Source organism: Chlorocebus sabaeus, chromosome 4 (assembly GCF_047675955.1).
Source record: "Chlorocebus sabaeus isolate Y175 chromosome 4, mChlSab1.0.hap1, whole genome shotgun sequence".
Lineage (NCBI taxonomy): Eukaryota > Metazoa > Chordata > Mammalia > Primates > Cercopithecidae > Chlorocebus > Chlorocebus sabaeus.
This window is the reverse complement of record NC_132907.1, coordinates 51,890,064-51,917,561: the sequence shown is the minus strand read 5'-3', so window position 1 is coordinate 51,917,561 and position 27,498 is coordinate 51,890,064. Positions and strand designations below refer to the sequence as shown.

The window sequence follows — 27,498 nt, the reverse complement described above, 5'->3', positions numbered from 1 at the left end:
GAGAATTCAAAAACTGACAACCAGCAATGAAGGCCCATCTTAATGTATTTTTATTTTCTAGGTGGAGACGCTTGGTAACTGAGCATCTTTTCAAGGAGGAGAATCCAAAAAGCCTCCTGCTGGTATCTAAGGCTGCTTAGCTCCACAGATTCGTAGGCAGCACGCCCAGAGTACAGAGAACGCGGCAAAACCAACGCGAAGAATCCGCTCCAGGCAGTCTGAGAAACCCCCCGGGGGGTGGCGCCACAGATGGAGGGCAGGAGGATGGCGGCGTTCCAAAAGGCACCCGCTGTCAGAGACGTCGGTGTCCTGCTGTCTGTTCCAGGAATGGGGAGGACTGCACCAGGAAAGCTGCTGGAGCGTGAGTCTGTCGGGTTCCTCTCCCTGCCCCACCTCTTCCACGGATGCCTCTTGCTGCTTCTGTGTCCCCGGCCAACCGAACTCAGGGGACCTCGCCGTACTTGGTCCCGAGGTGCTCTGGACTCCAGGAAAGAGTCCGTTTTGCCAGTAGACTCCCGGTAGCCGCCAGCAAGGACTGGAAAGCAGTCCCAAATCACAGCTGTCCAGTGAGTACTCTCCTAGTACTGGATACAAAGGGAGAGGCCACGGCCCACGATCTTCTGAACTCACAATAGGCGGAAACCCGGGCTCTGGCGCCACCTCGGCGGAATCCCAAGCCCGCTCCACACAGCCAAGAAAATGTCGCTCCATCGCTTAAGCCTCAGACCAGGAGGAAACCAACGGCTGCGCTGATCAAGGAGGGAGAGACTTCTGCACTACCCTCAGCCTGGGTATTTATGCTCTCCAGAGCCCGTGGGCGGAGGCCAGTCAGATATCAAGAAACTCATTAGTAGCAAATGCACGAAGATTCGTAGACAAATGAAAAACGACAAAATTTTAGAGAGTACATAGAACCAAAACGAACCGTGATTCCGACAGAAAAACATAGCGAGAAAAGAAACCGAAACGAAACAACGCTAAGCAAACCTTGCAGAGAACTAGCACTACAGAACGCAGGTGTTAAAGAGCGCTGCAAGGGCCAAGAACCACCCGTTTTCGGGAAATGAGCGTTGCTGCCACCGGAAAACTGTCCGCTGGGGGCTCTGCGCTAATAACCGTCTTGCTAACCAGAAACTGGCGCCTCGAACTTAGCAAGCGCCAGCACCTAGCGGCTAGCGCTGGTATTGCCAAACAAATATTCGTTTCGGCGCCGTAAGTGGGGCTGCTGAAGAGAAAGAGCGTGCTCTTAGAAAAGAGCGGTGCTTCCACGCCTAAACAACCTGTTTGGAGGAAATGAATCAACTCTGTTTAAATGTGTCGTGCCAGGAAAATGTGTTGTGGCATTTTAATGTGTTTTAATCCGCTCAGTGTGTTTGACAGGTTTAATATGTTCTATTTAATATGTTCTAATGGGTTGTGACAGAAAAAGCGCCGGCTAATGGTACCACGGAGTTGCTAGTGCCAACGGCGGCTGGGTGCAATCACCGTTCTGCATCGCAAAACGGGCTTCAGGAAGTTCCTGGGAGATACTAGCGGTTCTAGGACCGACAAAGTGACAGCACTGAGAACGCAAGGACCCCGCGAACGGGAAACGTCACGTTGGGAGCAGCAACTGAGAAAACGCCCAGTGGGCGCTGCTAGCAAACGTGCTGATACAAAACCGCCAGCTCCGCATGGGAAGCGGAGCCACCAGACAGAACCCGGAGCCTAACACCAGCGAGGCTAAGACCGAGCTCGGCTCCCCGGCTCCTGAGAGAATGAAAGTCAAGAAGCACGAAGCTGAGACGCTCAAAATTAGTAGAGAAAAAAAAAAAAAAATACGTAACATTTAAATAAAAATAAAAAATTAAAATAATGAAAGTCTGAAATGCAAGTAAAAACGGAAAACACATCGGTAACACTGTCCTCAGAGCAAAATACACAAAAATAATGTGTAGTTGTTAGCGAAACTTACAGAGAGCCAACCGTACAAAGAAGAAATTACAAATATGGCTAAACGATGCAATGCCTACCATTAGAATGTTTCTGTCAGATCTAAAGCCCTGCAGGTTGCTCCTGTCATAATTTCCTACGACAAACAAAAATAGCCACGGTTAAACGTGTTTAGGTGCGACTAAAAAATCGTAGTAACTGGTATATGCCGATTTGGTCCACAGGAGGAAAATGTCGCGATGGGCGGGACTTGCCATTGTCAAAGGGAGCTCGGTAAAACCGAGAAATCGCGTTCGCCGGCATTCCTGACTTCCCTGGGAGTTTTGAAGACACACTAGCCTAGCTAAGACGGGACTCGCTATTGCGAAACCAAACTTGGCATAAGAGCTCCCAACACCGCTAAACTGACCATCACTAAACCTTTACAAAACGAAACAAAACGAAACAAACAACGCATTCGCTGGTACCCAGATTTCCACAAGAGTTAAAACATCTCCTGCGCAGCTAAAGCAAGGCTCACTAGCAGGAAACCGGAACTTGCTAGGACTAAGAAACTTGAGGCTGGGTTGACCCCACGGCTGTTACGATTAGAAATCCGAGGCTACCGGAGACTCGGAGCTGCTGACAAATGAGTCACAGAGTAACTTCGCCTTCGTATGGCAAAACGGTGACTTCCTACGGCCCTACGGCCCAGATATCGCAGCCAGGGCTAGACCGGTGTTTGTCTTAAGTCAGGACTTGCTTGGGCTGAGAAATCACATTTTGGCCATTCCCCTACTTGGACGGGGGGTAGAAATCCTAGGCACCGCGAAATGGAAACTTGCTAGGACCCAGAAGCCAAGGACGCGCGAAACCGCGGGGTCCTGCGACAGAGACGCGCGGCGGCGCCGCCCCAGGACTGCGTTCTGCAGGCCCAGCCGGAACCCGTGCCGCGGCCCTGGGAAGAGACTGTGCCCGTGCAGCTCCCCTGTCACCGGCTCCGAGGAGCGTCGGGCTCCGCCCGCCCAGCCCTGCAGCACCCGTCCCCGTCCGGCCGGCAACGCCAGACTCAGCGCAACTGGGGCACCGGCCACTTTGAATCTCTCAGATCCGTGGCCTGAGGGCTGCCGCCACCGAGAAACCGAGGCACAGAGCTGCGAACAAGAGACCACCGCTCGGCGAAACGGCGGTGCCAGGAGCCTGGAAGGGAATGCAGCCAGCGACGTTGTCAAGGACAACATTCGTTTTGGCGCAACCAACGGTGCTGTCACCAAGGAACCGTCGACTCTGAGAAAAAAAGAGAAGTTCGGCCACCGAGAAACTCCGTGCAGCAAGTGCTGTGACAGCAAAACCGCCGGCTCCGCGCCGGCGGCGAAAGAGTCAACGGAAACGCCGTGTGCTGCCACCGCGACGCCGCCGGCACCAGAGGGCCTCGGATGGAGAGAGCTCCGCACCGAGACAAGGAAACTGTGCACGGCACAGCTAGCGGTGGACACAAACAGAAAAGTGTCTGGTCTGCTAAGAACTCTGCAATCACAAAATAGATTTCTCAAAGTTGAAACAGATACAAGTGAAATATTTAATAAAATAAATATAAATGTTTAAAAGACAAGGAAACTGAAAGTAATAAGCGACACGAAACAAGAAAGAAACATCAGGAAAAAAGAGAATTCAAAAACTGACAACCAGCAATGAAGGCCCATCTTAATGTATTTTTATTTTCTAGGTGGAGACGCTTGGTAACTGAGCATCTTTTCAAGGAGGAGAATCCAAAAAGCCTCCTGCTGGTATCTAAGGCTGCTTAGCTCCACAGATTCGTAGGCAGCACGCCCAGAGTACAGAGAACGCGGCAAAACCAACGCGAAGAATCCGCTCCAGGCAGTCTGAGAAACCCCCCGGGGGGTGGCGCCACAGATGGAGGGCAGGAGGATGGCGGCGTTCCAAAAGGCACCCGCTGTCAGAGACGTCGGTGTCCTGCTGTCTGTTCCAGGAATGGGGAGGACTGCACCAGGAAAGCTGCTGGAGCGTGAGTCTGTCGGGTTCCTCTCCCTGCCCCACCTCTTCCACGGATGCCTCTTGCTGCTTCTGTGTCCCCGGCCAACCGAACTCAGGGGACCTCGCCGTACTTGGTCCCGAGGTGCTCTGGACTCCAGGAAAGAGTCCGTTTTGCCAGTAGACTCCCGGTAGCCGCCAGCAAGGACTGGAAAGCAGTCCCAAATCACAGCTGTCCAGTGAGTACTCTCCTAGTACTGGATACAAAGGGAGAGGCCACGGCCCACGATCTTCTGAACTCACAATAGGCGGAAACCCGGGCTCTGGCGCCACCTCGGCGGAATCCCAAGCCCGCTCCACACAGCCAAGAAAATGTCGCTCCATCGCTTAAGCCTCAGACCAGGAGGAAACCAACGGCTGCGCTGATCAAGGAGGGAGAGACTTCTGCACTACCCTCAGCCTGGGTATTTATGCTCTCCAGAGCCCGTGGGCGGAGGCCAGTCAGATATCAAGAAACTCATTAGTAGCAAATGCACGAAGATTCGTAGACAAATGAAAAACGACAAAATTTTAGAGAGTACATAGAACCAAAACGAACCGTGATTCCGACAGAAAAACATAGCGAGAAAAGAAACCGAAACGAAACAACGCTAAGCAAACCTTGCAGAGAACTAGCACTACAGAACGCAGGTGTTAAAGAGCGCTGCAAGGGCCAAGAACCACCCGTTTTCGGGAAATGAGCGTTGCTGCCACCGGAAAACTGTCCGCTGGGGGCTCTGCGCTAATAACCGTCTTGCTAACCAGAAACTGGCGCCTCGAACTTAGCAAGCGCCAGCACCTAGCGGCTAGCGCTGGTATTGCCAAACAAATATTCGTTTCGGCGCCGTAAGTGGGGCTGCTGAAGAGAAAGAGCGTGCTCTTAGAAAAGAGCGGTGCTTCCACGCCTAAACAACCTGTTTGGAGGAAATGAATCAACTCTGTTTAAATGTGTCGTGCCAGGAAAATGTGTTGTGGCATTTTAATGTGTTTTAATCCGCTCAGTGTGTTTGACAGGTTTAATATGTTCTATTTAATATGTTCTAATGGGTTGTGACAGAAAAAGCGCCGGCTAATGGTACCACGGAGTTGCTAGTGCCAACGGCGGCTGGGTGCAATCACCGTTCTGCATCGCAAAACGGGCTTCAGGAAGTTCCTGGGAGATACTAGCGGTTCTAGGACCGACAAAGTGACAGCACTGAGAACGCAAGGACCCCGCGAACGGGAAACGTCACGTTGGGAGCAGCAACTGAGAAAACGCCCAGTGGGCGCTGCTAGCAAACGTGCTGATACAAAACCGCCAGCTCCGCATGGGAAGCGGAGCCACCAGACAGAACCCGGAGCCTAACACCAGCGAGGCTAAGACCGAGCTCGGCTCCCCGGCTCCTGAGAGAATGAAAGTCAAGAAGCACGAAGCTGAGACGCTCAAAATTAGTAGAGAAAAAAAAAAAAAAATACGTAACATTTAAATAAAAATAAAAAATTAAAATAATGAAAGTCTGAAATGCAAGTAAAAACGGAAAACACATCGGTAACACTGTCCTCAGAGCAAAATACACAAAAATAATGTGTAGTTGTTAGCGAAACTTACAGAGAGCCAACCGTACAAAGAAGAAATTACAAATATGGCTAAACGATGCAATGCCTACCATTAGAATGTTTCTGTCAGATCTAAAGCCCTGCAGGTTGCTCCTGTCATAATTTCCTACGACAAACAAAAATAGCCACGGTTAAACGTGTTTAGGTGCGACTAAAAAATCGTAGTAACTGGTATATGCCGATTTGGTCCACAGGAGGAAAATGTCGCGATGGGCGGGACTTGCCATTGTCAAAGGGAGCTCGGTAAAACCGAGAAATCGCGTTCGCCGGCATTCCTGACTTCCCTGGGAGTTTTGAAGACACACTAGCCTAGCTAAGACGGGACTCGCTATTGCGAAACCAAACTTGGCATAAGAGCTCCCAACACCGCTAAACTGACCATCACTAAACCTTTACAAAACGAAACAAAACGAAACAAACAACGCATTCGCTGGTACCCAGATTTCCACAGGAGTTAAAACATCTCCTGCGCAGCTAAAGCAAGGCTCACTAGCAGGAAACCGGAACTTGCTAGGACTAAGAAACTTGAGGCTGGGTTGACCCCACGGCTGTTACGATTAGAAATCCGAGGCTACCGGAGACTCGGAGCTGCTGACAAATGAGTCACAGAGTAACTTCGCCTTCGTATGGCAAAACGGTGACTTCCTACGGCCCTACGGCCCAGATATCGCAGCCAGGGCTAGACCGGTGTTTGTCTTAAGTCAGGACTTGCTTGGGCTGAGAAATCACATTTTGGCCATTCCCCTACTTGGACGGGGGGTAGAAATCCTAGGCACCGCGAAATGGAAACTTGCTAGGACCCAGAAGCCAAGGACGCGCGAAACCGCGGGGTCCTGCGACAGAGACGCGCGGCGGCGCCGCCCCAGGACTGCGTTCTGCAGGCCCAGCCGGAACCCGTGCCGCGGCCCTGGGAAGAGACTGTGCCCGTGCAGCTCCCCTGTCACCGGCTCCGAGGAGCGTCGGGCTCCGCCCGCCCAGCCCTGCAGCACCCGTCCCCGTCCGGCCGGCAACGCCAGACTCAGCGCAACTGGGGCACCGGCCACTTTGAATCTCTCAGATCCGTGGCCTGAGGGCTGCCGCCACCGAGAAACCGAGGCACAGAGCTGCGAACAAGAGACCACCGCTCGGCGAAACGGCGGTGCCAGGAGCCTGGAAGGGAATGCAGCCAGCGACGTTGTCAAGGACAACATTCGTTTTGGCGCAACCAACGGTGCTGTCACCAAGGAACCGTCGACTCTGAGAAAAAAAGAGAAGTTCGGCCACCGAGAAACTCCGTGCAGCAAGTGCTGTGACAGCAAAACCGCCGGCTCCGCGCCGGCGGCGAAAGAGTCAACGGAAACGCCGTGTGCTGCCACCGCGACGCCGCCGGCACCAGAGGGCCTCGGATGGAGAGAGCTCCGCACCGAGACAAGGAAACTGTGCACGGCACAGCTAGCGGTGGACACAAACAGAAAAGTGTCTGGTCTGCTAAGAACTCTGCAATCACAAAATAGATTTCTCAAAGTTGAAACAGATACAAGTGAAATATTTAATAAAATAAATATAAATGTTTAAAAGACAAGGAAACTGAAAGTAATAAGCGACACGAAACAAGAAAGAAACATCAGGAAAAAAGAGAATTCAAAAACTGACAACCAGCAATGAAGGCCCATCTTAATGTATTTTTATTTTCTAGGTGGAGACGCTTGGTAACTGAGCATCTTTTCAAGGAGGAGAATCCAAAAAGCCTCCTGCTGGTATCTAAGGCTGCTTAGCTCCACAGATTCGTAGGCAGCACGCCCAGAGTACAGAGAACGCGGCAAAACCAACGCGAAGAATCCGCTCCAGGCAGTCTGAGAAACCCCCCGGGGGGTGGCGCCACAGATGGAGGGCAGGAGGATGGCGGCGTTCCAAAAGGCACCCGCTGTCAGAGACGTCGGTGTCCTGCTGTCTGTTCCAGGAATGGGGAGGACTGCACCAGGAAAGCTGCTGGAGCGTGAGTCTGTCGGGTTCCTCTCCCTGCCCCACCTCTTCCACGGATGCCTCTTGCTGCTTCTGTGTCCCCGGCCAACCGAACTCAGGGGACCTCGCCGTACTTGGTCCCGAGGTGCTCTGGACTCCAGGAAAGAGTCCGTTTTGCCAGTAGACTCCCGGTAGCCGCCAGCAAGGACTGGAAAGCAGTCCCAAATCACAGCTGTCCAGTGAGTACTCTCCTAGTACTGGATACAAAGGGAGAGGCCACGGCCCACGATCTTCTGAACTCACAATAGGCGGAAACCCGGGCTCTGGCGCCACCTCGGCGGAATCCCAAGCCCGCTCCACACAGCCAAGAAAATGTCGCTCCATCGCTTAAGCCTCAGACCAGGAGGAAACCAACGGCTGCGCTGATCAAGGAGGGAGAGACTTCTGCACTACCCTCAGCCTGGGTATTTATGCTCTCCAGAGCCCGTGGGCGGAGGCCAGTCAGATATCAAGAAACTCATTAGTAGCAAATGCACGAAGATTCGTAGACAAATGAAAAACGACAAAATTTTAGAGAGTACATAGAACCAAAACGAACCGTGATTCCGACAGAAAAACATAGCGAGAAAAGAAACCGAAACGAAACAACGCTAAGCAAACCTTGCAGAGAACTAGCACTACAGAACGCAGGTGTTAAAGAGCGCTGCAAGGGCCAAGAACCACCCGTTTTCGGGAAATGAGCGTTGCTGCCACCGGAAAACTGTCCGCTGGGGGCTCTGCGCTAATAACCGTCTTGCTAACCAGAAACTGGCGCCTCGAACTTAGCAAGCGCCAGCACCTAGCGGCTAGCGCTGGTATTGCCAAACAAATATTCGTTTCGGCGCCGTAAGTGGGGCTGCTGAAGAGAAAGAGCGTGCTCTTAGAAAAGAGCGGTGCTTCCACGCCTAAACAACCTGTTTGGAGGAAATGAATCAACTCTGTTTAAATGTGTCGTGCCAGGAAAATGTGTTGTGGCATTTTAATGTGTTTTAATCCGCTCAGTGTGTTTGACAGGTTTAATATGTTCTATTTAATATGTTCTAATGGGTTGTGACAGAAAAAGCGCCGGCTAATGGTACCACGGAGTTGCTAGTGCCAACGGCGGCTGGGTGCAATCACCGTTCTGCATCGCAAAACGGGCTTCAGGAAGTTCCTGGGAGATACTAGCGGTTCTAGGACCGACAAAGTGACAGCACTGAGAACGCAAGGACCCCGCGAACGGGAAACGTCACGTTGGGAGCAGCAACTGAGAAAACGCCCAGTGGGCGCTGCTAGCAAACGTGCTGATACAAAACCGCCAGCTCCGCATGGGAAGCGGAGCCACCAGACAGAACCCGGAGCCTAACACCAGCGAGGCTAAGACCGAGCTCGGCTCCCCGGCTCCTGAGAGAATGAAAGTCAAGAAGCACGAAGCTGAGACGCTCAAAATTAGTAGAGAAAAAAAAAAAAAAATACGTAACATTTAAATAAAAATAAAAAATTAAAATAATGAAAGTCTGAAATGCAAGTAAAAACGGAAAACACATCGGTAACACTGTCCTCAGAGCAAAATACACAAAAATAATGTGTAGTTGTTAGCGAAACTTACAGAGAGCCAACCGTACAAAGAAGAAATTACAAATATGGCTAAACGATGCAATGCCTACCATTAGAATGTTTCTGTCAGATCTAAAGCCCTGCAGGTTGCTCCTGTCATAATTTCCTACGACAAACAAAAATAGCCACGGTTAAACGTGTTTAGGTGCGACTAAAAAATCGTAGTAACTGGTATATGCCGATTTGGTCCACAGGAGGAAAATGTCGCGATGGGCGGGACTTGCCATTGTCAAAGGGAGCTCGGTAAAACCGAGAAATCGCGTTCGCCGGCATTCCTGACTTCCCTGGGAGTTTTGAAGACACACTAGCCTAGCTAAGACGGGACTCGCTATTGCGAAACCAAACTTGGCATAAGAGCTCCCAACACCGCTAAACTGACCATCACTAAACCTTTACAAAACGAAACAAAACGAAACAAACAACGCATTCGCTGGTACCCAGATTTCCACAGGAGTTAAAACATCTCCTGCGCAGCTAAAGCAAGGCTCACTAGCAGGAAACCGGAACTTGCTAGGACTAAGAAACTTGAGGCTGGGTTGACCCCACGGCTGTTACGATTAGAAATCCGAGGCTACCGGAGACTCGGAGCTGCTGACAAATGAGTCACAGAGTAACTTCGCCTTCGTATGGCAAAACGGTGACTTCCTACGGCCCTACGGCCCAGATATCGCAGCCAGGGCTAGACCGGTGTTTGTCTTAAGTCAGGACTTGCTTGGGCTGAGAAATCACATTTTGGCCATTCCCCTACTTGGACGGGGGGTAGAAATCCTAGGCACCGCGAAATGGAAACTTGCTAGGACCCAGAAGCCAAGGACGCGCGAAACCGCGGGGTCCTGCGACAGAGACGCGCGGCGGCGCCGCCCCAGGACTGCGTTCTGCAGGCCCAGCCGGAACCCGTGCCGCGGCCCTGGGAAGAGACTGTGCCCGTGCAGCTCCCCTGTCACCGGCTCCGAGGAGCGTCGGGCTCCGCCCGCCCAGCCCTGCAGCACCCGTCCCCGTCCGGCCGGCAACGCCAGACTCAGCGCAACTGGGGCACCGGCCACTTTGAATCTCTCAGATCCGTGGCCTGAGGGCTGCCGCCACCGAGAAACCGAGGCACAGAGCTGCGAACAAGAGACCACCGCTCGGCGAAACGGCGGTGCCAGGAGCCTGGAAGGGAATGCAGCCAGCGACGTTGTCAAGGACAACATTCGTTTTGGCGCAACCAACGGTGCTGTCACCAAGGAACCGTCGACTCTGAGAAAAAAAGAGAAGTTCGGCCACCGAGAAACTCCGTGCAGCAAGTGCTGTGACAGCAAAACCGCCGGCTCCGCGCCGGCGGCGAAAGAGTCAACGGAAACGCCGTGTGCTGCCACCGCGACGCCGCCGGCACCAGAGGGCCTCGGATGGAGAGAGCTCCGCACCGAGACAAGGAAACTGTGCACGGCACAGCTAGCGGTGGACACAAACAGAAAAGTGTCTGGTCTGCTAAGAACTCTGCAATCACAAAATAGATTTCTCAAAGTTGAAACAGATACAAGTGAAATATTTAATAAAATAAATATAAATGTTTAAAAGACAAGGAAACTGAAAGTAATAAGCGACACGAAACAAGAAAGAAACATCAGGAAAAAAGAGAATTCAAAAACTGACAACCAGCAATGAAGGCCCATCTTAATGTATTTTTATTTTCTAGGTGGAGACGCTTGGTAACTGAGCATCTTTTCAAGGAGGAGAATCCAAAAAGCCTCCTGCTGGTATCTAAGGCTGCTTAGCTCCACAGATTCGTAGGCAGCACGCCCAGAGTACAGAGAACGCGGCAAAACCAACGCGAAGAATCCGCTCCAGGCAGTCTGAGAAACCCCCCGGGGGGTGGCGCCACAGATGGAGGGCAGGAGGATGGCGGCGTTCCAAAAGGCACCCGCTGTCAGAGACGTCGGTGTCCTGCTGTCTGTTCCAGGAATGGGGAGGACTGCACCAGGAAAGCTGCTGGAGCGTGAGTCTGTCGGGTTCCTCTCCCTGCCCCACCTCTTCCACGGATGCCTCTTGCTGCTTCTGTGTCCCCGGCCAACCGAACTCAGGGGACCTCGCCGTACTTGGTCCCGAGGTGCTCTGGACTCCAGGAAAGAGTCCGTTTTGCCAGTAGACTCCCGGTAGCCGCCAGCAAGGACTGGAAAGCAGTCCCAAATCACAGCTGTCCAGTGAGTACTCTCCTAGTACTGGATACAAAGGGAGAGGCCACGGCCCACGATCTTCTGAACTCACAATAGGCGGAAACCCGGGCTCTGGCGCCACCTCGGCGGAATCCCAAGCCCGCTCCACACAGCCAAGAAAATGTCGCTCCATCGCTTAAGCCTCAGACCAGGAGGAAACCAACGGCTGCGCTGATCAAGGAGGGAGAGACTTCTGCACTACCCTCAGCCTGGGTATTTATGCTCTCCAGAGCCCGTGGGCGGAGGCCAGTCAGATATCAAGAAACTCATTAGTAGCAAATGCACGAAGATTCGTAGACAAATGAAAAACGACAAAATTTTAGAGAGTACATAGAACCAAAACGAACCGTGATTCCGACAGAAAAACATAGCGAGAAAAGAAACCGAAACGAAACAACGCTAAGCAAACCTTGCAGAGAACTAGCACTACAGAACGCAGGTGTTAAAGAGCGCTGCAAGGGCCAAGAACCACCCGTTTTCGGGAAATGAGCGTTGCTGCCACCGGAAAACTGTCCGCTGGGGGCTCTGCGCTAATAACCGTCTTGCTAACCAGAAACTGGCGCCTCGAACTTAGCAAGCGCCAGCACCTAGCGGCTAGCGCTGGTATTGCCAAACAAATATTCGTTTCGGCGCCGTAAGTGGGGCTGCTGAAGAGAAAGAGCGTGCTCTTAGAAAAGAGCGGTGCTTCCACGCCTAAACAACCTGTTTGGAGGAAATGAATCAACTCTGTTTAAATGTGTCGTGCCAGGAAAATGTGTTGTGGCATTTTAATGTGTTTTAATCCGCTCAGTGTGTTTGACAGGTTTAATATGTTCTATTTAATATGTTCTAATGGGTTGTGACAGAAAAAGCGCCGGCTAATGGTACCACGGAGTTGCTAGTGCCAACGGCGGCTGGGTGCAATCACCGTTCTGCATCGCAAAACGGGCTTCAGGAAGTTCCTGGGAGATACTAGCGGTTCTAGGACCGACAAAGTGACAGCACTGAGAACGCAAGGACCCCGCGAACGGGAAACGTCACGTTGGGAGCAGCAACTGAGAAAACGCCCAGTGGGCGCTGCTAGCAAACGTGCTGATACAAAACCGCCAGCTCCGCATGGGAAGCGGAGCCACCAGACAGAACCCGGAGCCTAACACCAGCGAGGCTAAGACCGAGCTCGGCTCCCCGGCTCCTGAGAGAATGAAAGTCAAGAAGCACGAAGCTGAGACGCTCAAAATTAGTAGAGAAAAAAAAAAAAAAATACGTAACATTTAAATAAAAATAAAAAATTAAAATAATGAAAGTCTGAAATGCAAGTAAAAACGGAAAACACATCGGTAACACTGTCCTCAGAGCAAAATACACAAAAATAATGTGTAGTTGTTAGCGAAACTTACAGAGAGCCAACCGTACAAAGAAGAAATTACAAATATGGCTAAACGATGCAATGCCTACCATTAGAATGTTTCTGTCAGATCTAAAGCCCTGCAGGTTGCTCCTGTCATAATTTCCTACGACAAACAAAAATAGCCACGGTTAAACGTGTTTAGGTGCGACTAAAAAATCGTAGTAACTGGTATATGCCGATTTGGTCCACAGGAGGAAAATGTCGCGATGGGCGGGACTTGCCATTGTCAAAGGGAGCTCGGTAAAACCGAGAAATCGCGTTCGCCGGCATTCCTGACTTCCCTGGGAGTTTTGAAGACACACTAGCCTAGCTAAGACGGGACTCGCTATTGCGAAACCAAACTTGGCATAAGAGCTCCCAACACCGCTAAACTGACCATCACTAAACCTTTACAAAACGAAACAAAACGAAACAAACAACGCATTCGCTGGTACCCAGATTTCCACAGGAGTTAAAACATCTCCTGCGCAGCTAAAGCAAGGCTCACTAGCAGGAAACCGGAACTTGCTAGGACTAAGAAACTTGAGGCTGGGTTGACCCCACGGCTGTTACGATTAGAAATCCGAGGCTACCGGAGACTCGGAGCTGCTGACAAATGAGTCACAGAGTAACTTCGCCTTCGTATGGCAAAACGGTGACTTCCTACGGCCCTACGGCCCAGATATCGCAGCCAGGGCTAGACCGGTGTTTGTCTTAAGTCAGGACTTGCTTGGGCTGAGAAATCACATTTTGGCCATTCCCCTACTTGGACGGGGGGTAGAAATCCTAGGCACCGCGAAATGGAAACTTGCTAGGACCCAGAAGCCAAGGACGCGCGAAACCGCGGGGTCCTGCGACAGAGACGCGCGGCGGCGCCGCCCCAGGACTGCGTTCTGCAGGCCCAGCCGGAACCCGTGCCGCGGCCCTGGGAAGAGACTGTGCCCGTGCAGCTCCCCTGTCACCGGCTCCGAGGAGCGTCGGGCTCCGCCCGCCCAGCCCTGCAGCACCCGTCCCCGTCCGGCCGGCAACGCCAGACTCAGCGCAACTGGGGCACCGGCCACTTTGAATCTCTCAGATCCGTGGCCTGAGGGCTGCCGCCACCGAGAAACCGAGGCACAGAGCTGCGAACAAGAGACCACCGCTCGGCGAAACGGCGGTGCCAGGAGCCTGGAAGGGAATGCAGCCAGCGACGTTGTCAAGGACAACATTCGTTTTGGCGCAACCAACGGTGCTGTCACCAAGGAACCGTCGACTCTGAGAAAAAAAGAGAAGTTCGGCCACCGAGAAACTCCGTGCAGCAAGTGCTGTGACAGCAAAACCGCCGGCTCCGCGCCGGCGGCGAAAGAGTCAACGGAAACGCCGTGTGCTGCCACCGCGACGCCGCCGGCACCAGAGGGCCTCGGATGGAGAGAGCTCCGCACCGAGACAAGGAAACTGTGCACGGCACAGCTAGCGGTGGACACAAACAGAAAAGTGTCTGGTCTGCTAAGAACTCTGCAATCACAAAATAGATTTCTCAAAGTTGAAACAGATACAAGTGAAATATTTAATAAAATAAATATAAATGTTTAAAAGACAAGGAAACTGAAAGTAATAAGCGACACGAAACAAGAAAGAAACATCAGGAAAAAAGAGAATTCAAAAACTGACAACCAGCAATGAAGGCCCATCTTAATGTATTTTTATTTTCTAGGTGGAGACGCTTGGTAACTGAGCATCTTTTCAAGGAGGAGAATCCAAAAAGCCTCCTGCTGGTATCTAAGGCTGCTTAGCTCCACAGATTCGTAGGCAGCACGCCCAGAGTACAGAGAACGCGGCAAAACCAACGCGAAGAATCCGCTCCAGGCAGTCTGAGAAACCCCCCGGGGGGTGGCGCCACAGATGGAGGGCAGGAGGATGGCGGCGTTCCAAAAGGCACCCGCTGTCAGAGACGTCGGTGTCCTGCTGTCTGTTCCAGGAATGGGGAGGACTGCACCAGGAAAGCTGCTGGAGCGTGAGTCTGTCGGGTTCCTCTCCCTGCCCCACCTCTTCCACGGATGCCTCTTGCTGCTTCTGTGTCCCCGGCCAACCGAACTCAGGGGACCTCGCCGTACTTGGTCCCGAGGTGCTCTGGACTCCAGGAAAGAGTCCGTTTTGCCAGTAGACTCCCGGTAGCCGCCAGCAAGGACTGGAAAGCAGTCCCAAATCACAGCTGTCCAGTGAGTACTCTCCTAGTACTGGATACAAAGGGAGAGGCCACGGCCCACGATCTTCTGAACTCACAATAGGCGGAAACCCGGGCTCTGGCGCCACCTCGGCGGAATCCCAAGCCCGCTCCACACAGCCAAGAAAATGTCGCTCCATCGCTTAAGCCTCAGACCAGGAGGAAACCAACGGCTGCGCTGATCAAGGAGGGAGAGACTTCTGCACTACCCTCAGCCTGGGTATTTATGCTCTCCAGAGCCCGTGGGCGGAGGCCAGTCAGATATCAAGAAACTCATTAGTAGCAAATGCACGAAGATTCGTAGACAAATGAAAAACGACAAAATTTTAGAGAGTACATAGAACCAAAACGAACCGTGATTCCGACAGAAAAACATAGCGAGAAAAGAAACCGAAACGAAACAACGCTAAGCAAACCTTGCAGAGAACTAGCACTACAGAACGCAGGTGTTAAAGAGCGCTGCAAGGGCCAAGAACCACCCGTTTTCGGGAAATGAGCGTTGCTGCCACCGGAAAACTGTCCGCTGGGGGCTCTGCGCTAATAACCGTCTTGCTAACCAGAAACTGGCGCCTCGAACTTAGCAAGCGCCAGCACCTAGCGGCTAGCGCTGGTATTGCCAAACAAATATTCGTTTCGGCGCCGTAAGTGGGGCTGCTGAAGAGAAAGAGCGTGCTCTTAGAAAAGAGCGGTGCTTCCACGCCTAAACAACCTGTTTGGAGGAAATGAATCAACTCTGTTTAAATGTGTCGTGCCAGGAAAATGTGTTGTGGCATTTTAATGTGTTTTAATCCGCTCAGTGTGTTTGACAGGTTTAATATGTTCTATTTAATATGTTCTAATGGGTTGTGACAGAAAAAGCGCCGGCTAATGGTACCACGGAGTTGCTAGTGCCAACGGCGGCTGGGTGCAATCACCGTTCTGCATCGCAAAACGGGCTTCAGGAAGTTCCTGGGAGATACTAGCGGTTCTAGGACTGACAAAGTGACAGCACTGAGAACGCAAGGACCCCGCGAACGGGAAACGTCACGTTGGGAGCAGCAACTGAGAAAACGCCCAGTGGGCGCTGCTAGCAAACGTGCTGATACAAAACCGCCAGCTCCGCATGGGAAGCGGAGCCACCAGACAGAACCCGGAGCCTAACACCAGCGAGGCTAAGACCGAGCTCGGCTCCCCGGCTCCTGAGAGAATGAAAGTCAAGAAGCACGAAGCTGAGACGCTCAAAATTAGTAGAGAAAAAAAAAAAAAAATACGTAACATTTAAATAAAAATAAAAAATTAAAATAATGAAAGTCTGAAATGCAAGTAAAAACGGAAAACACATCGGTAACACTGTCCTCAGAGCAAAATACACAAAAATAATGTGTAGTTGTTAGCGAAACTTACAGAGAGCCAACCGTACAAAGAAGAAATTACAAATATGGCTAAACGATGCAATGCCTACCATTAGAATGTTTCTGTCAGATCTAAAGCCCTGCAGGTTGCTCCTGTCATAATTTCCTACGACAAACAAAAATAGCCACGGTTAAACGTGTTTAGGTGCGACTAAAAAATCGTAGTAACTGGTATATGCCGATTTGGTCCACAGGAGGAAAATGTCGCGATGGGCGGGACTTGCCATTGTCAAAGGGAGCTCGGTAAAACCGAGAAATCGCGTTCGCCGGCATTCCTGACTTCCCTGGGAGTTTTGAAGACACACTAGCCTAGCTAAGACGGGACTCGCTATTGCGAAACCAAACTTGGCATAAGAGCTCCCAACACCGCTAAACTGACCATCACTAAACCTTTACAAAACGAAACAAAACGAAACAAACAACGCATTCGCTGGTACCCAGATTTCCACAGGAGTTAAAACATCTCCTGCGCAGCTAAAGCAAGGCTCACTAGCAGGAAACCGGAACTTGCTAGGACTAAGAAACTTGAGGCTGGGTTGACCCCACGGCTGTTACGATTAGAAATCCGAGGCTACCGGAGACTCGGAGCTGCTGACAAATGAGTCACAGAGTAACTTCGCCTTCGTATGGCAAAACGGTGACTTCCTACGGCCCTACGGCCCAGATATCGCAGCCAGGGCTAGACCGGTGTTTGTCTTAAGTCAGGACTTGCTTGGGCTGAGAAATCACATTTTGGCCATTCCCCTACTTGGACGGGGGGTAGAAATCCTAGGCACCGCGAAATGGAAACTTGCTAGGACCCAGAAGCCAAGGACGCGCGAAACCGCGGGGTCCTGCGACAGAGACGCGCGGCGGCGCCGCCCCAGGACTGCGTTCTGCAGGCCCAGCCGGAACCCGTGCCGCGGCCCTGGGAAGAGACTGTGCCCGTGCAGCTCCCCTGTCACCGGCTCCGAGGAGCGTCGGGCTCCGCCCGCCCAGCCCTGCAGCACCCGTCCCCGTCCGGCCGGCAACGCCAGACTCAGCGCAACTGGGGCACCGGCCACTTTGAATCTCTCAGATCCGTGGCCTGAGGGCTGCCGCCACCGAGAAACCGAGGCACAGAGCTGCGAACAAGAGACCACCGCTCGGCGAAACGGCGGTGCCAGGAGCCTGGAAGGGAATGCAGCCAGCGACGTTGTCAAGGACAACATTCGTTTTGGCGCAACCAACGGTGCTGTCACCAAGGAACCGTCGACTCTGAGAAAAAAAGAGAAGTTCGGCCACCGAGAAACTCCGTGCAGCAAGTGCTGTGACAGCAAAACCGCCGGCTCCGCGCCGGCGGCGAAAGAGTCAACGGAAACGCCGTGTGCTGCCACCGCGACGCCGCCGGCACCAGAGGGCCTCGGATGGAGAGAGCTCCGCACCGAGACAAGGAAACTGTGCACGGCACAGCTAGCGGTGGACACAAACAGAAAAGTGTCTGGTCTGCTAAGAACTCTGCAATCACAAAATAGATTTCTCAAAGTTGAAACAGATACAAGTGAAATATTTAATAAAATAAATATAAATGTTTAAAAGACAAGGAAACTGAAAGTAATAAGCGACACGAAACAAGAAAGAAACATCAGGAAAAAAGAGAATTCAAAAACTGACAACCAGCAATGAAGGCCCATCTTAATGTATTTTTATTTTCTAGGTGGAGACGCTTGGTAACTGAGCATCTTTTCAAGGAGGAGAATCCAAAAAGCCTCCTGCTGGTATCTAAGGCTGCTTAGCTCCACAGATTCGTAGGCAGCACGCCCAGAGTACAGAGAACGCGGCAAAACCAACGCGAAGAATCCGCTCCAGGCAGTCTGAGAAACCCCCCGGGGGGTGGCGCCACAGATGGAGGGCAGGAGGATGGCGGCGTTCCAAAAGGCACCCGCTGTCAGAGACGTCGGTGTCCTGCTGTCTGTTCCAGGAATGGGGAGGACTGCACCAGGAAAGCTGCTGGAGCGTGAGTCTGTCGGGTTCCTCTCCCTGCCCCACCTCTTCCACGGATGCCTCTTGCTGCTTCTGTGTCCCCGGCCAACCGAACTCAGGGGACCTCGCCGTACTTGGTCCCGAGGTGCTCTGGACTCCAGGAAAGAGTCCGTTTTGCCAGTAGACTCCCGGTAGCCGCCAGCAAGGACTGGAAAGCAGTCCCAAATCACAGCTGTCCAGTGAGTACTCTCCTAGTACTGGATACAAAGGGAGAGGCCACGGCCCACGATCTTCTGAACTCACAATAGGCGGAAACCCGGGCTCTGGCGCCACCTCGGCGGAATCCCAAGCCCGCTCCACACAGCCAAGAAAATGTCGCTCCATCGCTTAAGCCTCAGACCAGGAGGAAACCAACGGCTGCGCTGATCAAGGAGGGAGAGACTTCTGCACTACCCTCAGCCTGGGTATTTATGCTCTCCAGAGCCCGTGGGCGGAGGCCAGTCAGATATCAAGAAACTCATTAGTAGCAAATGCACGAAGATTCGTAGACAAATGAAAAACGACAAAATTTTAGAGAGTACATAGAACCAAAACGAACCGTGATTCCGACAGAAAAACATAGCGAGAAAAGAAACCGAAACGAAACAACGCTAAGCAAACCTTGCAGAGAACTAGCACTACAGAACGCAGGTGTTAAAGAGCGCTGCAAGGGCCAAGAACCACCCGTTTTCGGGAAATGAGCGTTGCTGCCACCGGAAAACTGTCCGCTGGGGGCTCTGCGCTAATAACCGTCTTGCTAACCAGAAACTGGCGCCTCGAACTTAGCAAGCGCCAGCACCTAGCGGCTAGCGCTGGTATTGCCAAACAAATATTCGTTTCGGCGCCGTAAGTGGGGCTGCTGAAGAGAAAGAGCGTGCTCTTAGAAAAGAGCGGTGCTTCCACGCCTAAACAACCTGTTTGGAGGAAATGAATCAACTCTGTTTAAATGTGTCGTGCCAGGAAAATGTGTTGTGGCATTTTAATGTGTTTTAATCCGCTCAGTGTGTTTGACAGGTTTAATATGTTCTATTTAATATGTTCTAATGGGTTGTGACAGAAAAAGCGCCGGCTAATGGTACCACGGAGTTGCTAGTGCCAACGGCGGCTGGGTGCAATCACCGTTCTGCATCGCAAAACGGGCTTCAGGAAGTTCCTGGGAGATACTAGCGGTTCTAGGACCGACAAAGTGACAGCACTGAGAACGCAAGGACCCCGCGAACGGGAAACGTCACGTTGGGAGCAGCAACTGAGAAAACGCCCAGTGGGCGCTGCTAGCAAACGTGCTGATACAAAACCGCCAGCTCCGCATGGGAAGCGGAGCCACCAGACAGAACCCGGAGCCTAACACCAGCGAGGCTAAGACCGAGCTCGGCTCCCCGGCTCCTGAGAGAATGAAAGTCAAGAAGCACGAAGCTGAGACGCTCAAAATTAGTAGAGAAAAAAAAAAAAAAATACGTAACATTTAAATAAAAATAAAAAATTAAAATAATGAAAGTCTGAAATGCAAGTAAAAACGGAAAACACATCGGTAACACTGTCCTCAGAGCAAAATACACAAAAATAATGTGTAGTTGTTAGCGAAACTTACAGAGAGCCAACCGTACAAAGAAGAAATTACAAATATGGCTAAACGATGCAATGCCTACCATTAGAATGTTTCTGTCAGATCTAAAGCCCTGCAGGTTGCTCCTGTCATAATTTCCTACGACAAACAAAAATAGCCACGGTTAAACGTGTTTAGGTGCGACTAAAAAATCGTAGTAACTGGTATATGCCGATTTGGTCCACAGGAGGAAAATGTCGCGATGGGCGGGACTTGCCATTGTCAAAGGGAGCTCGGTAAAACCGAGAAATCGCGTTCGCCGGCATTCCTGACTTCCCTGGGAGTTTTGAAGACACACTAGCCTAGCTAAGACGGGACTCGCTATTGCGAAACCAAACTTGGCATAAGAGCTCCCAACACCGCTAAACTGACCATCACTAAACCTTTACAAAACGAAACAAAACGAAACAAACAACGCATTCGCTGGTACCCAGATTTCCACAGGAGTTAAAACATCTCCTGCGCAGCTAAAGCAAGGCTCACTAGCAGGAAACCGGAACTTGCTAGGACTAAGAAACTTGAGGCTGGGTTGACCCCACGGCTGTTACGATTAGAAATCCGAGGCTACCGGAGACTCGGAGCTGCTGACAAATGAGTCACAGAGTAACTTCGCCTTCGTATGGCAAAACGGTGACTTCCTACGGCCCTACGGCCCAGATATCGCAGCCAGGGCTAGACCGGTGTTTGTCTTAAGTCAGGACTTGCTTGGGCTGAGAAATCACATTTTGGCCATTCCCCTACTTGGACAGGGGGTAGAAATCCTAGGCACCGCGAAATGGAAACTTGCTAGGACCCAGAAGCCAAGGACGCGCGAAACCGCGGGGTCCTGCGACAGAGACGCGCGGCGGCGCCGCCCCAGGACTGCGTTCTGCAGGCCCAGCCGGAACCCGTGCCGCGGCCCTGGGAAGAGACTGTGCCCGTGCAGCTCCCCTGTCACCGGCTCCGAGGAGCGTCGGGCTCCGCCCGCCCAGCCCTGCAGCACCCGTCCCCGTCCGGCCGGCAACGCCAGACTCAGCGCAACTGGGGCACCGGCCACTTTGAATCTCTCAGATCCGTGGCCTGAGGGCTGCCGCCACCGAGAAACCGAGGCACAGAGCTGCGAACAAGAGACCACCGCTCGGCGAAACGGCGGTGCCAGGAGCCTGGAAGGGAATGCAGCCAGCGACGTTGTCAAGGACAACATTCGTTTTGGCGCAACCAACGGTGCTGTCACCAAGGAACCGTCGACTCTGAGAAAAAAAGAGAAGTTCGGCCACCGAGAAACTCCGTGCAGCAAGTGCTGTGACAGCAAAACCGCCGGCTCCGCGCCGGCGGCGAAAGAGTCAACGGAAACGCCGTGTGCTGCCACCGCGACGCCGCCGGCACCAGAGGGCCTCGGATGGAGAGAGCTCCGCACCGAGACAAGGAAACTGTGCACGGCACAGCTAGCGGTGGACACAAACAGAAAAGTGTCTGGTCTGCTAAGAACTCTGCAATCACAAAATAGATTTCTCAAAGTTGAAACAGATACAAGTGAAATATTTAATAAAATAAATATAAATGTTTAAAAGACAAGGAAACTGAAAGTAATAAGCGACACGAAACAAGAAAGAAACATCAGGAAAAAAGAGAATTCAAAAACTGACAACCAGCAATGAAGGCCCATCTTAATGTATTTTTATTTTCTAGGTGGAGACGCTTGGTAACTGAGCATCTTTTCAAGGAGGAGAATCCAAAAAGCCTCCTGCTGGTATCTAAGGCTGCTTAGCTCCACAGATTCGTAGGCAGCACGCCCAGAGTACAGAGAACGCGGCAAAACCAACGCGAAGAATCCGCTCCAGGCAGTCTGAGAAACCCCCCGGGGGGTGGCGCCACAGATGGAGGGCAGGAGGATGGCGGCGTTCCAAAAGGCACCCGCTGTCAGAGACGTCGGTGTCCTGCTGTCTGTTCCAGGAATGGGGAGGACTGCACCAGGAAAGCTGCTGGAGCGTGAGTCTGTCGGGTTCCTCTCCCTGCCCCACATCTTCCACGGATGCCTCTTGCTGCTTCTGTGTCCCCGGCCAACCGAACTCAGGGGACCTCGCCGTACTTGGTCCCGAGGTGCTCTGGACTCCAGGAAAGAGTCCGTTTTGCCAGTAGACTCCCGGTAGCCGCCAGCAAGGACTGGAAAGCAGTCCCAAATCACAGCTGTCCAGTGAGTACTCTCCTAGTACTGGATACAAAGGGAGAGGCCACGGCCCACGATCTTCTGAACTCACAATAGGCGGAAACCCGGGCTCTGGCGCCACCTCGGCGGAATCCCAAGCCCGCTCCACACAGCCAAGAAAATGTCGCTCCATCGCTTAAGCCTCAGACCAGGAGGAAACCAACGGCTGCGCTGATCAAGGAGGGAGAGACTTCTGCACTACCCTCAGCCTGGGTATTTATGCTCTCCAGAGCCCGTGGGCGGAGGCCAGTCAGATATCAAGAAACTCATTAGTAGCAAATGCACGAAGATTCGTAGACAAATGAAAAACGACAAAATTTTAGAGAGTACATAGAACCAAAACGAACCGTGATTCCGACAGAAAAACATAGCGAGAAAAGAAACCGAAACGAAACAACGCTAAGCAAACCTTGCAGAGAACTAGCACTACAGAACGCAGGTGTTAAAGAGCGCTGCAAGGGCCAAGAACCACCCGTTTTCGGGAAATGAGCGTTGCTGCCACCGGAAAACTGTCCGCTGGGGGCTCTGCGCTAATAACCGTCTTGCTAACCAGAAACTGGCGCCTCGAACTTAGCAAGCGCCAGCACCTAGCGGCTAGCGCTGGTATTGCCAAACAAATATTCGTTTCGGCGCCGTAAGTGGGGCTGCTGAAGAGAAAGAGCGTGCTCTTAGAAAAGAGCGGTGCTTCCACGCCTAAACAACCTGTTTGGAGGAAATGAATCAACTCTGTTTAAATGTGTCGTGCCAGGAAAATGTGTTGTGGCATTTTAATGTGTTTTAATCCGCTCAGTGTGTTTGACAGGTTTAATATGTTCTATTTAATATGTTCTAATGGGTTGTGACAGAAAAAGCGCCGGCTAATGGTACCACGGAGTTGCTAGTGCCAACGGCGGCTGGGTGCAATCACCGTTCTGCATCGCAAAACGGGCTTCAGGAAGTTCCTGGGAGATACTAGCGGTTCTAGGACCGACAAAGTGACAGCACTGAGAACGCAAGGACCCCGCGAACGGGAAACGTCACGTTGGGAGCAGCAACTGAGAAAACGCCCAGTGGGCGCTGCTAGCAAACGTGCTGATACAAAACCGCCAGCTCCGCATGGGAAGCGGAGCCACCAGACAGAACCCGGAGCCTAACACCAGCGAGGCTAAGACCGAGCTCGGCTCCCCGGCTCCTGAGAGAATGAAAGTCAAGAAGCACGAAGCTGAGACGCTCAAAATTAGTAGAGAAAAAAAAAAAAAAATACGTAACATTTAAATAAAAATAAAAAATTAAAATAATGAAAGTCTGAAATGCAAGTAAAAACGGAAAACACATCGGTAACACTGTCCTCAGAGCAAAATACACAAAAATAATGTGTAGTTGTTAGCGAAACTTACAGAGAGCCAACCGTACAAAGAAGAAATTACAAATATGGCTAAACGATGCAATGCCTACCATTAGAATGTTTCTGTCAGATCTAAAGCCCTGCAGGTTGCTCCTGTCATAATTTCCTACGACAAACAAAAATAGCCACGGTTAAACGTGTTTAGGTGCGACTAAAAAATCGTAGTAACTGGTATATGCCGATTTGGTCCACAGGAGGAAAATGTCGCGATGGGCGGGACTTGCCATTGTCAAAGGGAGCTCGGTAAAACCGAGAAATCGCGTTCGCCGGCATTCCTGACTTCCCTGGGAGTTTTGAAGACACACTAGCCTAGCTAAGACGGGACTCGCTATTGCGAAACCAAACTTGGCATAAGAGCTCCCAACACCGCTAAACTGACCATCACTAAACCTTTACAAAACGAAACAAAACGAAACAAACAACGCATTCGCTGGTACCCAGATTTCCACAAGAGTTAAAACATCTCCTGCGCAGCTAAAGCAAGGCTCACTAGCAGGAAACCGGAACTTGCTAGGACTAAGAAACTTGAGGCTGGGTTGACCCCACGGCTGTTACGATTAGAAATCCGAGGCTACCGGAGACTCGGAGCTGCTGACAAATGAGTCACAGAGTAACTTCGCCTTCGTATGGCAAAACGGTGACTTCCTACGGCCCTACGGCCCAGATATCGCAGCCAGGGCTAGACCGGTGTTTGTCTTAAGTCAGGACTTGCTTGGGCTGAGAAATCACATTTTGGCCATTCCCCTACTTGGACAGGGGGTAGAAATCCTAGGCACCGCGAAATGGAAACTTGCTAGGACCCAGAAGCCAAGGACGCGCGAAACCGCGGGGTCCTGCGACAGAGACGCGCGGCGGCGCCGCCCCAGGACTGCGTTCTGCAGGCCCAGCCGGAACCCGTGCGGCGGCCCTGGGAAGAGACTGTGCCCGTGCAGCTCCCCTGTCACCGGCTCCGAGGAGCGTCGGGCTCCGCCCGCCCAGCCCTGCAGCACCGGTCCCCGTCCGTACGGCAACGCCAGACTCAGCGCAACTGGGGCACCGGCCACTTTGAATCTCTCAGATCCGTGGCCTGAGGGCTGCCGCCACCGAGAAACCGAGGCACAGAGCTGCGAACAAGAGACCACCGCTCGGCGAAACGGCGGTGCCAGGAGCCTGGGAGGGAATGCAGCCAGCGACGTTGTCAAGAACAACATTCGTTTTGGCGCAACCAACGGTGCTGTCACCAAGGAACCGTCGACTCTGAGAAAAAAAGAGAAGTTCGGCCACCGAGAAACTCCGTGCAGCAAGTGCTGTGACAGCAAAACCGCCGGCTCCGCGCCGGCGGCGAAAGAGTCAACGGAAACGCCGTGTGCTGCCACCGCGACGCCGCCGGCACCAGAGGGCCTCGGATGGAGAGAGCTCCGCACCGAGACAAGGAAACTGTGCACGGCACAGCTAGCGGTTGACACAAACAGAAAAGTGTCTGCTCTGGTCTCTGTCACAAAGCGCCGATCAAAACGAGCAACTCAGTGGAGGGAACCCCGCAGTCCCTGGTGAAGTTACTCGCGTGGCTGTGGGGCCAGAGAAACACCGCGTTCGACGACAGCCTTGGGGATTCGACAGAGAAACATTCGCGGCCACAGAATACCATCCAGCTCCGCGCAACCAGCGGTTCTGTGATTCAGAAACCACTGTCAGCTGGACTCGACTAGTAACTTCTGAAAAACTGTCGTCTCATAACAGCTTTCCTACCCACGACAGAGAGTCGCCTTTAGAGGGCACCTAACGGTGCTGAGACCGGCCTGGGCCAGCACAAAGCGCAGAGCGGTGCCCGTGCCAAGAAACGCCCGACTTGGTGAAACCAATCTTGCGACCACCGAGTCCACTGGCTTCGCAGGACGCAATGGGCGATGGCGCGGCGGAGAAACCGCGGGCTTGGTTCACCGATTATGCTGCTGGCGGGTGATGGTGGGGTGGAGCACTCGCAAAGTTGTGAAACCAGCGGCGCTGGGACCCAGCGATCACCTGCCCGTAGCAAATGCCTGTGCAGTTGCAAAAGACAACTTTTGGCGGAAGCAAGGTTGCAGTCAGAGAGCATCCGATAACGCTGACAAAGGAGTGGCGTTGGCAGTGAGAAAGCGCTGGCGCTGGGAAAGGAACGGTGCAGCCACCGACCAACCGCGCGCTCGGTGCCACCAAAGTGCTACCGGTTCTACCCACTCTGTCCCCCACAGGCTTAGGGAAGTCTATTGTCCTTTTCTTTTTTCCTCTCTGGCCTACGCTGGTGCAGTGGTGTCATCTTGGCTCAGTGCAGCCTCGACTTCCTGGGATCCAGCGATGCTCCCGCCTCAGCCTCTAGAGCAGCCGAGACCACAGGTGAGTGTTCCACCCCCGTCTAATTCGTCTGTGTGTGTCTGTGTGTGTGTGTGTGTGTGTGTGTGTGTGTGTGTATTAGAGACCGGGGTCTCGCTATGTTGCCCAGGCTGGTCTTGAACTCCTGAGCTAAAGTGATTCGCTCGCCTGGGACTCCCAAAGTGCTGGGATCACAGGCGTTGGCCACCGAGGCCGGCAGGAAGTCTGTACGGTTCTTGCATTCCACCCATTGCATTGGGCAGTGGCAGAATAGTCGACTTATGCCCCGAGAACCACGCAGATCCTGTTGGTCCCAGGAACAAAGTAAAAACCATTCTGGTCGCCAACAGCTTCCTATGCAGCAAACAGCCATCCAGCCTCCGTGACTGGGCTCTTCCAGGTCACCCCTCGCTCCTAGGCTCTCTTCCGGGTCCAGAACCCACAGGATCCTACAGGAGGGGCCGACAACTGCTTGCCTTCGACACTTGAAACTCTCGGTCTAAGGCTCCCTAGGAGCGTAAAAGGCACAGCGTTTTCTGACCGCAGCTTCAGGTCTCCCTCGCCTGTCCCGGTACCTCTCCTGCAGGAGGGAACTCTGTGGGAACCGCTCGTTGATTCTGATGGTTAACTCTGTCAGATGTCTTTAATATTGGGCATAGGAGTTGGAAGAGGGCTGGAGAGAAAAATGAACTGCAAAACTCCATCACAGGAGGTGGGATTGATGGCAGACGTCTGTTCCCTCTCTAAACTCAATAAACATCTCAAATTGCCATCCACTTTCCTATACCCTTGTTTTGTGAAATGGATCACTGAGGCTTTCTCTGTCTTTCCGGATATGCAAACAGCTGAATTTTCAAGAGCTTGAATTCTCTCACACTTTTCAGTCAAGAGTGGGGCTATAAACTCCTTCCTCACAGGAAATAAGGAACTGCCACGGCTTGGAAGAAAAACGTATTTTTCCCATAAGCTTTCACATTTCCCAAAAAAACACTACATATCCGGATGTAATCCCCCCGCAAGAGATTTACAGACCCTACCAAGAGCGTTCCCACGCAAACACATCATCTACCAATCACATCCTGAAGACACCATGCAACCGATTCCATCCTTTTCTGGATGAACCTGGGCAGAGGACAGGTGCAGAGGAGCCCAGAGAAGGGCCTTGACAAGTTAGGAGACCCAATTTGGGGTCGCAATTCTCACCCACTCCCACGGTGTTTGCTTTGATCTTCCCCTCCCACCATACTACTACTTCTGCTACCTGGTTTCTCCCTGTATTCCAGGATCCTCCAATTGCCTTCTGGTCTTACAGACGGGAGAATAAAGGAAAAATGGCATCGTTTCGACCTTAAAAGTTACAAGCACTTCACCAAAAGGAACAGCCTAGGTAGAGCCTTTTTAAAACAAATGCCCACCCACTGCTTCACCCTCCTCATTTCCACCTCAGCAGAGCATTTTAGCAGAAAAGCTGACTCAGAGCAGTAGCTCCCTCCAGTAGTCCCAGCACTCTGGGAGGCTGAGTCAGGAGGATCTCTTTAGTCCAGAAGCTCAAGACCACCCTAAGCACAAAGTAAGACCCTTGCCTCTACAAAAAAAAAAAAAAAAAAAAAAAAAAAAAAAAAAAAAAGAAAAGAAAAAAAATTGAAAAATTAGTCAGATTTGGTCTTGAGTGCCTGTAGTCCCAGCTACTAGGGAAGCTGAAGTGGGAGGATCTCTTGAGCCCTGGAGATTCAGGCTGCAGTGAATAGTGAT

General features: G+C 52.2%; 14 protein-coding genes across 14 annotated transcripts; 7 read left to right on the top strand and 7 right to left on the bottom strand.

Moving 5' to 3' along the window:
• Positions 1–30: 30 nt before the first annotated feature.
• On the bottom strand, positions 31–1,811 carry LOC119621479 (annexin-2 receptor). Its single transcript, XM_037990791.2, has one exon. It carries the CDS (start codon positions 709–711, stop codon positions 127–129), a length of 585 nt encoding a protein of 194 aa, XP_037846719.1. The 5' UTR covers positions 712–1,811; the 3' UTR covers positions 31–126.
• Positions 1,064–3,787, top strand: LOC103215251 (uncharacterized). Its single transcript, XM_073014895.1, has 3 exons — positions 1,064–1,212; positions 1,513–1,627; positions 2,524–3,787. Exons 1-3 carry the CDS (start codon positions 1,064–1,066, stop codon positions 3,514–3,516), a joined length of 1,257 nt encoding a protein of 418 aa, XP_072870996.1. The 3' UTR covers positions 3,517–3,787.
• LOC140711520 (annexin-2 receptor-like) lies at positions 3,607–5,387 on the bottom strand. Its single transcript, XM_073014781.1, has one exon. The coding sequence runs from the start codon at positions 4,285–4,287 to the stop codon at positions 3,703–3,705; it is 585 nt and encodes a 194-aa protein (XP_072870882.1). The 5' UTR covers positions 4,288–5,387; the 3' UTR covers positions 3,607–3,702.
• On the top strand, positions 4,640–7,363 carry LOC140711546 (uncharacterized). The gene is made up of 3 exons (XM_073014894.1): positions 4,640–4,788; positions 5,089–5,203; positions 6,100–7,363. Exons 1-3 carry the CDS (start codon positions 4,640–4,642, stop codon positions 7,090–7,092), a joined length of 1,257 nt encoding a protein of 418 aa, XP_072870995.1. The 3' UTR covers positions 7,093–7,363.
• LOC140711519 (annexin-2 receptor-like) lies at positions 7,183–8,963 on the bottom strand. Its single transcript, XM_073014780.1, has one exon. The coding sequence runs from the start codon at positions 7,861–7,863 to the stop codon at positions 7,279–7,281; it is 585 nt and encodes a 194-aa protein (XP_072870881.1). The 5' UTR covers positions 7,864–8,963; the 3' UTR covers positions 7,183–7,278.
• LOC140711545 (uncharacterized) lies at positions 8,216–10,939 on the top strand. The gene is made up of 3 exons (XM_073014893.1): positions 8,216–8,364; positions 8,665–8,779; positions 9,676–10,939. The coding sequence occupies exons 1-3, from the start codon at positions 8,216–8,218 to the stop codon at positions 10,666–10,668; spliced, it is 1,257 nt and encodes a 418-aa protein (XP_072870994.1). The 3' UTR covers positions 10,669–10,939.
• On the bottom strand, positions 10,759–12,539 carry LOC140711518 (annexin-2 receptor-like). The gene has a single exon (XM_073014779.1). It carries the CDS (start codon positions 11,437–11,439, stop codon positions 10,855–10,857), a length of 585 nt encoding a protein of 194 aa, XP_072870880.1. The 5' UTR covers positions 11,440–12,539; the 3' UTR covers positions 10,759–10,854.
• On the top strand, positions 11,792–14,515 carry LOC140711544 (uncharacterized). Its single transcript, XM_073014892.1, has 3 exons — positions 11,792–11,940; positions 12,241–12,355; positions 13,252–14,515. Exons 1-3 carry the CDS (start codon positions 11,792–11,794, stop codon positions 14,242–14,244), a joined length of 1,257 nt encoding a protein of 418 aa, XP_072870993.1. The 3' UTR covers positions 14,245–14,515.
• LOC140711583 (annexin-2 receptor-like) lies at positions 14,335–15,569 on the bottom strand. The gene has a single exon (XM_073014909.1). It carries the CDS (start codon positions 15,013–15,015, stop codon positions 14,431–14,433), a length of 585 nt encoding a protein of 194 aa, XP_072871010.1. The 5' UTR covers positions 15,016–15,569; the 3' UTR covers positions 14,335–14,430.
• On the top strand, positions 15,368–18,091 carry LOC119623728 (uncharacterized). The gene is made up of 3 exons (XM_073014891.1): positions 15,368–15,516; positions 16,461–16,509; positions 16,828–18,091. Exons 1-3 carry the CDS (start codon positions 15,368–15,370, stop codon positions 17,818–17,820), a joined length of 1,191 nt encoding a protein of 396 aa, XP_072870992.1. The 3' UTR covers positions 17,821–18,091.
• Positions 17,911–19,959, bottom strand: LOC119623727 (annexin-2 receptor-like). The gene has a single exon (XM_037996381.2). The coding sequence runs from the start codon at positions 18,589–18,591 to the stop codon at positions 18,007–18,009; it is 585 nt and encodes a 194-aa protein (XP_037852309.1). The 5' UTR covers positions 18,592–19,959; the 3' UTR covers positions 17,911–18,006.
• LOC140711543 (uncharacterized) lies at positions 18,944–21,841 on the top strand. The gene is made up of 3 exons (XM_073014890.1): positions 18,944–19,092; positions 19,393–19,507; positions 20,404–21,841. The coding sequence occupies exons 1-3, from the start codon at positions 18,944–18,946 to the stop codon at positions 21,394–21,396; spliced, it is 1,257 nt and encodes a 418-aa protein (XP_072870991.1). The 3' UTR covers positions 21,397–21,841.
• Positions 21,487–23,267, bottom strand: LOC140711517 (annexin-2 receptor-like). The gene has a single exon (XM_073014778.1). It carries the CDS (start codon positions 22,165–22,167, stop codon positions 21,583–21,585), a length of 585 nt encoding a protein of 194 aa, XP_072870879.1. The 5' UTR covers positions 22,168–23,267; the 3' UTR covers positions 21,487–21,582.
• On the top strand, positions 22,520–25,770 carry LOC140711542 (uncharacterized). Its single transcript, XM_073014889.1, has 3 exons — positions 22,520–22,668; positions 22,969–23,083; positions 23,980–25,770. The coding sequence occupies exons 1-3, from the start codon at positions 22,520–22,522 to the stop codon at positions 24,949–24,951; spliced, it is 1,236 nt and encodes a 411-aa protein (XP_072870990.1). The 3' UTR covers positions 24,952–25,770.
• The last annotated feature ends 1,728 nt before the right edge of the window (positions 25,771–27,498 follow it).

Excerpts from the sequence above, each read along its gene's own strand:
- LOC140711543 (XM_073014890.1), top strand. The coding sequence starts at position 18,944 with ATGAGCGTTGCTGCCACCGGAAAACTGTCCGCTGGGGGCTCTGCGCTA. Across the intron at positions 19,093-19,392 it reads CAAATATTCGTTTCGGCGCC|GAAGTTCCTGGGAGATACTA; the intron begins GTAAGTGGGGCT and ends AACGGGCTTCAG. Across the intron at positions 19,508-20,403 it reads AGCAACTGAGAAAACGCCCA|AAATCCGAGGCTACCGGAGA; the intron begins GTGGGCGCTGCT and ends TGTTACGATTAG.
- LOC119623727 (XM_037996381.2), bottom strand. The coding sequence starts at position 18,591 with ATGGAGCGACATTTTCTTGGCTGTGTGGAGCGGGCTTGGGATTCCGCC.
- LOC140711517 (XM_073014778.1), bottom strand. The coding sequence starts at position 22,167 with ATGGAGCGACATTTTCTTGGCTGTGTGGAGCGGGCTTGGGATTCCGCC.
- LOC140711520 (XM_073014781.1), bottom strand. The coding sequence starts at position 4,287 with ATGGAGCGACATTTTCTTGGCTGTGTGGAGCGGGCTTGGGATTCCGCC.
- LOC140711544 (XM_073014892.1), top strand. The coding sequence starts at position 11,792 with ATGAGCGTTGCTGCCACCGGAAAACTGTCCGCTGGGGGCTCTGCGCTA. Across the intron at positions 11,941-12,240 it reads CAAATATTCGTTTCGGCGCC|GAAGTTCCTGGGAGATACTA; the intron begins GTAAGTGGGGCT and ends AACGGGCTTCAG. Across the intron at positions 12,356-13,251 it reads AGCAACTGAGAAAACGCCCA|AAATCCGAGGCTACCGGAGA; the intron begins GTGGGCGCTGCT and ends TGTTACGATTAG.
- LOC140711583 (XM_073014909.1), bottom strand. The coding sequence starts at position 15,015 with ATGGAGCGACATTTTCTTGGCTGTGTGGAGCGGGCTTGGGATTCCGCC.
- LOC140711545 (XM_073014893.1), top strand. The coding sequence starts at position 8,216 with ATGAGCGTTGCTGCCACCGGAAAACTGTCCGCTGGGGGCTCTGCGCTA. Across the intron at positions 8,365-8,664 it reads CAAATATTCGTTTCGGCGCC|GAAGTTCCTGGGAGATACTA; the intron begins GTAAGTGGGGCT and ends AACGGGCTTCAG. Across the intron at positions 8,780-9,675 it reads AGCAACTGAGAAAACGCCCA|AAATCCGAGGCTACCGGAGA; the intron begins GTGGGCGCTGCT and ends TGTTACGATTAG.
- LOC119621479 (XM_037990791.2), bottom strand. The coding sequence starts at position 711 with ATGGAGCGACATTTTCTTGGCTGTGTGGAGCGGGCTTGGGATTCCGCC.
- LOC140711519 (XM_073014780.1), bottom strand. The coding sequence starts at position 7,863 with ATGGAGCGACATTTTCTTGGCTGTGTGGAGCGGGCTTGGGATTCCGCC.
- LOC103215251 (XM_073014895.1), top strand. The coding sequence starts at position 1,064 with ATGAGCGTTGCTGCCACCGGAAAACTGTCCGCTGGGGGCTCTGCGCTA. Across the intron at positions 1,213-1,512 it reads CAAATATTCGTTTCGGCGCC|GAAGTTCCTGGGAGATACTA; the intron begins GTAAGTGGGGCT and ends AACGGGCTTCAG. Across the intron at positions 1,628-2,523 it reads AGCAACTGAGAAAACGCCCA|AAATCCGAGGCTACCGGAGA; the intron begins GTGGGCGCTGCT and ends TGTTACGATTAG.
- LOC140711546 (XM_073014894.1), top strand. The coding sequence starts at position 4,640 with ATGAGCGTTGCTGCCACCGGAAAACTGTCCGCTGGGGGCTCTGCGCTA. Across the intron at positions 4,789-5,088 it reads CAAATATTCGTTTCGGCGCC|GAAGTTCCTGGGAGATACTA; the intron begins GTAAGTGGGGCT and ends AACGGGCTTCAG. Across the intron at positions 5,204-6,099 it reads AGCAACTGAGAAAACGCCCA|AAATCCGAGGCTACCGGAGA; the intron begins GTGGGCGCTGCT and ends TGTTACGATTAG.
- LOC119623728 (XM_073014891.1), top strand. The coding sequence starts at position 15,368 with ATGAGCGTTGCTGCCACCGGAAAACTGTCCGCTGGGGGCTCTGCGCTA. Across the intron at positions 15,517-16,460 it reads CAAATATTCGTTTCGGCGCC|GAGGAAAATGTCGCGATGGG; the intron begins GTAAGTGGGGCT and ends TTTGGTCCACAG. Across the intron at positions 16,510-16,827 it reads CCATTGTCAAAGGGAGCTCG|AAATCCGAGGCTACCGGAGA; the intron begins GTAAAACCGAGA and ends TGTTACGATTAG.
- LOC140711542 (XM_073014889.1), top strand. The coding sequence starts at position 22,520 with ATGAGCGTTGCTGCCACCGGAAAACTGTCCGCTGGGGGCTCTGCGCTA. Across the intron at positions 22,669-22,968 it reads CAAATATTCGTTTCGGCGCC|GAAGTTCCTGGGAGATACTA; the intron begins GTAAGTGGGGCT and ends AACGGGCTTCAG. Across the intron at positions 23,084-23,979 it reads AGCAACTGAGAAAACGCCCA|AAATCCGAGGCTACCGGAGA; the intron begins GTGGGCGCTGCT and ends TGTTACGATTAG.
- LOC140711518 (XM_073014779.1), bottom strand. The coding sequence starts at position 11,439 with ATGGAGCGACATTTTCTTGGCTGTGTGGAGCGGGCTTGGGATTCCGCC.